General features: G+C 40.7%; 1 protein-coding gene across 1 annotated transcript in view; it reads right to left on the bottom strand.

The window, feature by feature from the left end:
* Positions 1-10149, bottom strand: part of Ccdc138 (coiled-coil domain containing 138) — a 96472-nt gene that overhangs the window by 81667 nt on the left and 4656 nt on the right. The window contains exons 4-5 of the mRNA XM_021205204.2: positions 3317-3437; positions 1130-1257 (exon numbers count right to left, since the gene is read on the bottom strand). Of these exons, the coding sequence (XP_021060863.1) occupies positions 1130-1257; positions 3317-3437 (249 nt within the window). The remainder of the gene's footprint in view (positions 1-1129; positions 1258-3316; positions 3438-10149) is intronic.

Raw genomic sequence — 10149 nt, 5'->3', positions numbered from 1 at the left:
GAGCTTGTGTCCCTAGCTGCATATGTAGCAGAAGATGGCCTAATCGGCCATCACTGGGAATAGAGGCCCCTTGGTCTTGCAAACTTTATATGCCCCAGCACAAGGCAAGGCCTGGGCCAAGTAGTGGGAGTGGGTGGGTAGGGGAGCAGAGGTGGGGGGAAGGGGTATAGGAAACGTTCGGGATAGCATTTGAAATGTAAATAAAGAAAATAATTTAAAAAATCATAAAAAAAAGAATATAACCGTATAGTGCTAAGCCCTAAATGGAATATCTATTTCACACCCCATCCCCACACGACTTATATATCATCAGGGAAGAGGAGGAAACAAGATTGTTAAGGCCGAGAGGTAGTGATTGACTCCTATAAAACAGTGTTTTCCAGACATGACAGGGCTATTACATGCATGAACTCACTGATCTGCAGCCTAGGATAGATTCATTTACAAAATAACTAAGGGCAAACATCTCTATGGACATGTGGTCCACAGCTTTCACCTACTACCTGCAGAAACTAAGGCCCATACAAGTACCTTGGATTTGAAGAGAGTTATGTGAGATAGTTATTGACAACTATGTTGATTAAGTGAATTAAAGGCTTTAAGTTTTGTGAAAAAAAGAAGACAAAAGAAATGGAGACTGCGTGTGCCAGGGCTTCCACAGGGCGGGTGTGCGCTACACCTTGCAGCCAAAGGGGACAGAGTAGACACCACTTCTGGTCTCCGCTTTCCCTGAGATCCAGAGGAAACTGTGGGATCCCTGGGGGCAGACAGAAAGCCCTGCCACTGAGCAGACAGAAAGCAGCCTGAGCAGTTTTCAGTACTTCTTCAAAGCCCCGGGGTTGGTCAGATTCTAGGAGGCCCTTCCCACAGAGAAAAACATGAAAAGGAGCTAAAGGTGTCATAAAGTTCAGCTAACCATCAACTTATTTGGGTAGGTTTTGAGAATGGAAGAACACGACCAGAAAACAGTATGCTTATTTTTCTTCTCCTTTAACTTAACAAGTACAGAAAGTATAATATGGTTTACAAAAACTCAGAACACAGGAATATACAGTCCTAAGGAGCAGTTATGAGGTAAGCATGGCTTTCTATACATAATAAATTACTATTCCCTTACAAACTCTCTTACCGGTTTCCATTTCTTTGAAGGACAGCTTTGTTATTTTGGAGGCACCATCTCTATGATCATCTTCCATTAATTTCTTTTCTGTTTCCCATTTCTTTAAATCATGAAAAGAATCCAGTTCATCATCTAGGCTTTAACAATATAAATATCAGAAATCTGGAAGCTACAACAACTGACAAAACAAACAAACAAAACTGCTTTTCAGATAGCCACACCACAAATGAGGAAAATTCAAAGATTATTTTTAAATACAAAAAAACTATGAGTGTAAAACATACAAACTAAGTTAAAATTCCTGAAAGCCTGTACAAGTGCTTTTCAATCTTTCTGCATGTTTACAACAGTTTAAAACTTTTAGTTAGAATGATCTGTGGCTACCAAACTCTTCCAAAACCCAATAACTCTGATAAGATGGGCACTGTTATCTTTAATCTGATTAGAGATAATTAACAAGCCAGGCAGTGGTGATGCACGCCTTTAGTCCCAGCACTCCGGAGGCAGAGGAAGGTGGATTTCTGAGTTCGAGACCAGCCTGGTCTACAGAGTGAGTTCCAGGACAGCCAGGGCTACACAGAGAAACCCTGTCTCGAAAACCAAAACCAAACCAAACCAAACCAAACCAAACCAAAACAAAAGATAATTAACAGTTACCCTACAAACTAGAAGCCATGTGTTGGGGCTATCTCAGGGCAGCACGACTTGCCTGCTTACAGACACATTTGATCATTCTTCTAGAAGGACATTAAAACACAAAGAGCCAAGACTTTCACAGTACATGTAAAATGCCACTGCACCTCAGAGTGGACGTTAAGGTATGAAGATTATTATGGTCATGTGCAAAGTACTCCTCAGGGCTCCAAGTCCCCGGATGACTGCATTAACCGGTTAATCCACTAATTATTCATCATACTAAATGAGCTGTTAGGAAATGGGGCCTCACTGGAGAAAGCCGGTCACTAAGAACCTGTTTTTCTCCCCCTCCTCCCCTTCATTTCTTAATTTATTTACTTTACATCCCAACTGAAACTTCCCCTGCCTCCTGTCCTCCCAGTCCCTCCCTCTTATCTCCCCTCTCTCTACTCCTCTCTCTCCTCAGAGAAGGGGAGACCTTCCATGAATATCAACCTGCCTTGGCAATTCAAGTTGTAGTAGGGCTGGGCACATCTTCTTCTACTGAGGCTAGATACGACCGTCCGTCCAGTTAGGGGAAGGCAGGCAACAGAGCCAGACATAGTCCCTGCTCCTGATATTATAGGTCCAACATGAGGACCAAGCTGTAAATCTGTTACATATGTGTAAGGGGACTGACTAGGCCCATCTCATGAATGCTCTCTGGTTGGTGGTTCAGTCTCTGAGGCCCTATGGGCTCAAATTAGTTGATTCTGAAGATTTTCTTGTGGTATCCTTTACCTCTCTGTCTTTAAATCCTTCCTCCCCCTCTTCCACAAAACTCCCTGAGCTCTGCCTAATGTTTGACTATGGATCTGTGCATCTGTTTTCATCAGTTGCTGGGTGAAGCCATTCACATCACTGTTGTACTAGGCTCCTGTCTGTAAGCATTGCAGAATATCATTAATAGTGGTGGGGTGGGCTCTCTCTCATGGCATGGGGCTCAAGTTGGGCCAATCATTGATTCCCTCACTTTCTGCTCCTTCTTATGCCTGCACATCTTGTAGGCAAACATGTTTTTCAAAGATTTGTCTTGTCTGTTTCCCAGGAGCCATAAATTGTAGCGCTCTGCTCTACCATATGTTCCATCATGACATTCTGCATCATGACAGCCCTAGAAATATGGCAGCCAGCAACTATGAAGTATAACTCTGAAACCATGGGCCAAAATAAACCCACCTCTTTTGTTTATGTCACAGACTTTGTCACAGTGACAAAAACAGACTAAAATAAAAGGGTTTTACATTATCTTGAAGTACCTCAGTATAAATATTATATTTATAGTATATTTCTTTTCAGACTAGACACTTTCAAGTAATAACTATTTGTGACCTGTATCTACTGGCAGGACAGCATACTCATAGTAGACTATTATAACTAAGGATTCTCATTCTCTCTCTCTCTCTCTCTCTCTCTCTCACACACACACACACACACACACACACACACACACACACAATATCTACTACTGTTTATTGAGCTGCTAAAAGCACAGTAATAGTATTATTCTAAATGCCTTACCAGTTCACATTTAAATGTTTGAAGGAACTGCAGAAAGGTGTTGTAGGATGATTCCTTTCATCAGAGTAATATCTCGGTGATGAACCAACTTTATCTCCAGAGCTATAAGTATCTAAACCATCTGTCAGTAAAAAACATTAGTCAAATACTAATGGTCTCATTCTGGCCTCCTAAAAGTAAGATCAAAATCACGAACTGTCTCTCTAATGTGAATTTAGAGAATACACACTGAATTTCATATTCATATTGTACTTTACTGATTACACAATGCTCTTTTATTTTTTTTTAAGGATTTATTTATTTATTTTACATGAGTACGCTGTAGCCGTCTTCAGACACACAAGAAGAGGGCAATGGATCCCACTACACATGGTTGTGAGCCACCATGTGGTCGCTGGGAATTGAACTCAGCAAAAGCAGTCAGCACTTCTAACCTCTGAGCCATCCCTCCAGCCTCCTGCTCTTCTACTCTTATTTGACCCAGGCAATGACTCTGAAGGAAGACTAGGTGCCTTAAATATAAGTCTCTTGTACACGTTAGGGTCCTAAAGACCAGAGAACTGATGCAAACCAGGTGTATTACCTGGAGATCAGAATCCAACCTTCTTGCCACCTATATAGGAGGTCCTAGAGCATTTGTTTTTAACAACTGTAAGCCTCTATCCAAATTCAGGAGGAAGAAAGACACTCCCTTCAGATAAATATAAAATAGATTACTATCTAGGTTAGGGCTCCTATTTCTGTAAAGAGATGCCATGTCCCTTATAGTCATAGTGGAAGCAAGGTGGTGGCATGCAGGCAGACATGGTGCTGGAGAGGTAGCTGACTTCCATAGGCAACAGGAAGAGACAATGAGCCATGAGGCCTGGCTTGAGTTTCTAAGACCTCAAAACCCACCCCCAGTGACACATTTCCTCCAACGAAGACTTATGTCCTAATAGTGCCACTCTCTATGAGTCTATGGAGGCCATCTTGACTCAAATCACCACAATTACTGACTCTGGTATAATCTACCACAGCAAGCATCCATAAATAATGCATATTTCAAAAATTCAAAATAACTAGGCATTGTGATGGGCATAATTGCAGCACTGGGAAGTTGGGGACAGGAAGACTAACAAGGAGTGGCAGACAGACAGTCTGGGTCTCTCAGCTTGCTTCAGCAGTCAATTTCACACAGCCCAGAGACTAAAGGAGTCTCCGGGAGGGCTGTCTTCATCAGATGTGGGCATGTCTGTTGAGCATTTAATGAACTTTTGAGAAAAAAAAATTTCTAAATATTTAATGTTTTAATACAAAGAGCTAAACCTTTTAGAAGCTGTGGTTCAGAATGTTGAAGACAAGTTAGATACAGTGCAGGTCACACAGATTCCTATTCTCAGTGCTAGTCAGAAACAACCCCACATCTGATGCAAAAATTTTACAAATGATAATTAACTGCCATTCATTCAGATAGATAGATAGACAGATAGACAGATATTGTATGTGTGTGTGTGTGTACCAGTAACCAGAACAGGGTGTTAGCATTGTTATAGGTGGTTTTTAACCAATGTGAGTGTTGGGAACCAAATTTAGGTCCTTTGGAAAGCAGTGTGCATTCTGGGTTTGTTTCTGTTTTAATGTGAATGCGTTGCCTGCATATATGACTGTGTGTCATAGTGCCTGGCAGAAACCAGAAATGGGTACTGGATCCCCTGGATCTGGAGTTACAAAAGGTTTAGAGTTGCCATGTGGGTGCAGAGAATCAAACCTGTATCCTCTTCAAGAGCAGAGTGTGTACCAAGACACCTTTCTAGCATCCAGTGTGCAATCATAACTATTAAACCATTTCTCTAACCCCATTATTCCTTCCCTAATTGAAAACACTTTTTTCCATGCAATATATTTTTTATATTTTCCTCTCCTTAACTCCTCCCAGATCCTATCCATTTTCCTTTCAAATGTACTTTTTTCTTTCAAAAACAAAACAAAAAAGAGTGAAAATAAAAACAAAGCAGAACAAGAAATGCACACTCACACACACACACACAAACCTACAAAAACAAAAATCAAAAAATAAATAAGAAATGACCAAACAAGTGAAACAAAACATCCACAAAAATACCACTCAGTTCATTTTGTGTTGGCCAACTTTCTGGGCATAGGGACTGCCCTGGAAGATGAATGTCATACCCAGTGATATCCCACTGGAGAGAACTCATTTTCCCTTTGGCAACACATATCAATTGCAGATAGCTTCTTGGTTGGGGTGAAACCCCATGTCCACTTGCCCCTCTCAGTGCTGATACTGTCATTTTGTTTGAGCTGTGCAGACTTTGTGTGTGCTGGATGGCCGGTCTCTGAGGCCGCATGCATCAGTCCTCCTGTGTCTGGAAGGCACTGCTTGCTTGGGGTCATCTACCACTCTGGCTCTTTCTGCTTCCTCTTCCACACAGATCACTGAGCTTGGAGGGAAATTTTTGATAAAGACATCCCATTTAGGGTTGAGTGCTCCAAAATCTCACTCTCTGCACATTGTCCAGTTGTGGTTCTCTGTGCTAATTTCTATCTACTTCAAGAAGTTTCTCTGATGTGAGTTGATCAAATCCATCCTTTTTTTTTTTTTTTTTTGGTTTTTCGAGACAGGGTTTCTCTGTATAGCCTTGGCTGTCCTGGAACTCACTTTGTAGACCAGGCTGGCCTCAAACTCAGAAATCCGCCTGCCTCTGCCTCCTGAGTGCTGGGATTAAAGGTGTGTGCCACCACGCCCAGCTCTTCCATCCTTTTACAATGGAGATGTTGTGGTGTTTTTCTTGGAAGCCCCAGAAAGAACCTGTTTTCCAATCCAGTGTTAGTCTATCTTCCTACTAAAGAATTGAGATGATTACAATTAAGAATTTATTAATGGTGGCCCACGTCTTTAATCCCAGCACTTGGGAGGCAGAGACAGGTGGATTTCTGAGTTCAAGGCCACCCTGGTCTACAGAGTGAGTTCCAGGTCAGCCAAGTCTATACAGAGAAACCCCTTAAAAAAAAAAAAAAAAAAAAAAAAAAAAAAAAAAAGGAATTTATTCATGAAAGCCAGCTGTGATGGTGCACATCTTTAACCCCAGCACTCAAGGGTCAGAAGCAGGTGGATCTCCATGAGTTTGAGGCGAGCTTGGTCTACAGAGTGAGTTCCAGGACAACCAAGGTCACACAGAGAAACCCTGTCTCAAAAACCAAACCAAACAGGGCAATAGATAGATAGATAGATAGATAGATAGATAGATAGATAGATAGATAGATAGATAGATAGATAGATAAATGAAGTGTTTGTTGATTCATTATTTTATTATTATAGTGTGAATGTCCATCCCTCTTTCCTCCCACCCTATTTTCATTTACTATTCTGGGATAATTTATTTACTGTATTCTTGTGTGAAATTAACCTCTGCAAACTAAAGTTTTCCTTCAAGTACCTTCTGTAGAGTTGAACTGGTAACAAAAAAGCTGCATAAATTTGGTTTTATTATGTAATATGTTTCTTTCTCCATCGTCACTGAGAAGTTTTACTGGGTATAGTAGTCTGGACTGGCATCTGTAATCTTTCAGAATTTGTAAGCAATTCTGGCTCTCAGAGTGTCCACTGAGGTGTTATTCTAATGGGCCTGCCTTAATAAGTGACTCAGTCCTTTTTCCCTTACAGCTTTTAATATTCTTTTCTTTGTTTTATACATTTAGTGTTTTGTTTTGATTATTATATGTCAGGGTGACTTTTTCTTTCCTGTCTATTTGGTGTTCTGAAAGCTTCTTATATGCTAGTAAGCACCTCTTTCTTTAGCTTGGGAAAATGTTCTTCTATGATTTTATTAGAAATATTTTCTCTACCTTTAATCTGGTTTCTTCTACTTTCTCTATACCTATTATCTATAGGTTTGCTATTTTCATAATGTCCCAGATTTCCTGGGAATTTTGTGCCTGAATATCTAATTGTTTTTTTTAGATTCAACATTTTCTTTGACAGAGCTACCTATCCTTCCTCTACCTTGTCTTCAAGACCTGACACTCTCTCTTCCGTGTCTTGGAATCTGTTAAGAAATACAATTAATGGCTTATCTCTGAAGTTTTTGATTAGCTAAATTTTTAACTTCTAGTTTTACTTCAGTTGGGTTTTCTCTGGCAATTCTATTTCTACATTCTTTTTTGTTTTGGGGTTTTTTTTTTTTAGAGATTTATTTTATTTATACGAGTATACCACAGCTGTTTTCAGACACACCAGAAGAAGGCATCAGATCCCATTATAGATGGTTGTGAGCCACCATGTGGTTGCTGGGAACTGAACTCAGGACCTTTGGAAGAGCTCACAGTGCTCTTAACTGCTGAGCCATCTCTCCATCCCCCTATTTCTACTTTCTTTTCTTTTCTTTTTTTTTAGATTTATTTATTATATGTAAGTACACTGTAGCTGTCTTCAGACACTCCAAGAGGGCGCCAGATCTTGTTACGGATGGTTGTGAGCCACCATGTGGTTGCTGGGATTTGAACTCAGGAGCTTCAGAAGAGCAGTCGGGTGCTTTTACCCACTGCGCCATCTCACCAGTCCCTATTTCTACTTTCATGTCTTGGACTGTTCATTATTTCATTCGATTGTGTTTTCAGAGACTTCATTTAAGGTATTTATTTAAATTCTCTTTAAGGTTCTTGAACATATTTGTAACTATTATTCTGAAGTTCCTGTCTCATGCTTCAGCTTAAACTGTATCTCTCAAGGCCTATTGTGACAGGAATGCTTGGCTTCTGAAGGAGGCATATTGTCATGGCTGTTCATGGTTATGCTTTTGTGCTGGGATCCAGGCATCTAGAGTTTTGATGTTTGAGGTATTTCTTGGTGTTGATACCTGGGTGTTCCATTCTTTAATAGTTGCTGTTCACTCTGGATCCTAGGCTAGTATGGTGACTATGGCTAGGCTAGTACAGCAGAGAGTACTTCTGCAAGTTGAGAGTGACACAAAGGAATGGAGATGAGCTAGAAGGGAAAGTTGAGCGGGTCAGTGGTTAAGGGGACCCTGGGTCTACATCAAGAGGTGGATACCTCAAGGAAGGGAGGTGGGGTGGGAGGACGGGCTCCTGTCAGAAGGGTGCTACAGGACTAAGAGTAAGTTTGCAGAGATTGGAATGGAGAACAGGAAGCATTGAGGGGATCCCTGGTAGGAAGTTTCTGAAGATTTGCAGTTGACACAAAGCAGTGGAGATGGGGAAAAGGAAAGCTGAGAGTCAGATGGGAGAGGTAAGGCGGCCCTGGACCCGCACCAAGAGGCAGCGTCTCCAAGGAATGGAGGTAGGGTGGAAGATGGGGCTCCTGAAATGCTTGCTGCAGTATGACCTCAGTCACTGTATAAAGGGCACATGCTTTATCAATTCTCCCCTAGATTTTTAATTAAACAAATATATCTGTCAGGGAGCAAACACAATCTCTCTTCAACTCTCATAAATTCATACCTGGGAGAAACACTGGTGACCAAACACAAGCTAACAAGAGTAAAGCAAGCAAGTTTATTAATGCACAGTACACTTCACACGGGAGAAGCTTCAATGAAAGACTATTCAAATTATGGCTTAGACCTCTGACATACATAGAATCTTCAACAAAGATTAGGTTCTTAAACAACTGATGAGACACTGGCCAGCAAGTCCCAGGAATCCCCACCTATCTCCACCTTCCCAGGAATAGGCTTACAAGGACATACTGCCCAATGGGGATTTTACATGTTCTGGATGATCCACACTGGGGTCCTTATGCTTTCATTGGGGTCCAAAGCAAGCACTTTGCCAACTAAGTCATCTTCTCCATCTCATGGAGTTTTTCTGACTCTACTGCTTCTTATAGTATTTACATTTAAGGGACATATTTGGGGGTAAAGTATTCTAGCTTTCTTCATACAACACAGAAACATCACACAGTGCCAAAGAATTTCAGGTATATAACAGTTGACAATTCTGTTACAAAATGATTCTCAACTAAAAAAAGCCAGATGTTTTTAAGTGATATTTATAAATTATAGTGATATTTATAAATTATAGAGCACAAAGTAAAGCTATATAGACACCGGCAAGAAATCTGAAAACTGCTGGTGTTCTGTACAGTCTCCAGAAATTCTGCTGTGAACTCAAGAAACACAATCCATCAGTGCATATTGAGTCATTAAGACTCAGGTCTCAAAGGATGCTTACAGTTTTAGGGTTACCACTAGTGACTATAAACTCAGTGAATACAAACTTTATTACCAGATAATCTTATAATTTCTAGCCTAAGTCGATCTTTTTTAAAAGTCTGCTAATTTCTAAAGCCTTTTAATCTCTCTCTTCATTGTCTTTGTTAGAGGTGGAAATAATTCCTTCTAATATATTCTAAAGATCCAGAGAATTTGCAGTCATTTCTTTTTGACTATTACTTACAACCAACTTTAACTGGTTACCTCTGTTTTGATCTGTCTACAGACCGAATTCTGATATTCCAGAAACTGTAATCATTCTGCCTTTAATATCACACGTAACTTTTCTGAAAGTACTGTACTCAAATCCTTGCAGACAGGGTATTTCACTAAGAATGTTTTTTAACCTATCATCGAGTTCATTTATGCTTTTATCCAAGAGTGCAGTTCGTCTCCTACCATTATGTAACATATTTTGGAAATTAGACTGAGCCCCCAGACTTGTGTAAATCAGACCTATACAGATCTCCAGTATACCAGCTCAGTCCTCAGTCCCAGCTCAGTCCTCAGTCCCAGCTCAGTCCTCAGTCCCAGCTCAGTCCTCAGACCCAGCTCAGTCCTCAGACCCAGCTCAGTCCTCAGTCCCAGCTCAGTCCTCAG

This window comes from Mus pahari, chromosome 9, assembly GCF_900095145.1.
Source record: "Mus pahari chromosome 9, PAHARI_EIJ_v1.1, whole genome shotgun sequence".
NCBI classification, from domain to species: domain Eukaryota; kingdom Metazoa; phylum Chordata; class Mammalia; order Rodentia; family Muridae; genus Mus; species Mus pahari.
The sequence above is the reverse complement of the archived record's forward strand: the minus strand, read 5'-3'. Positions and strand labels throughout refer to the sequence as shown.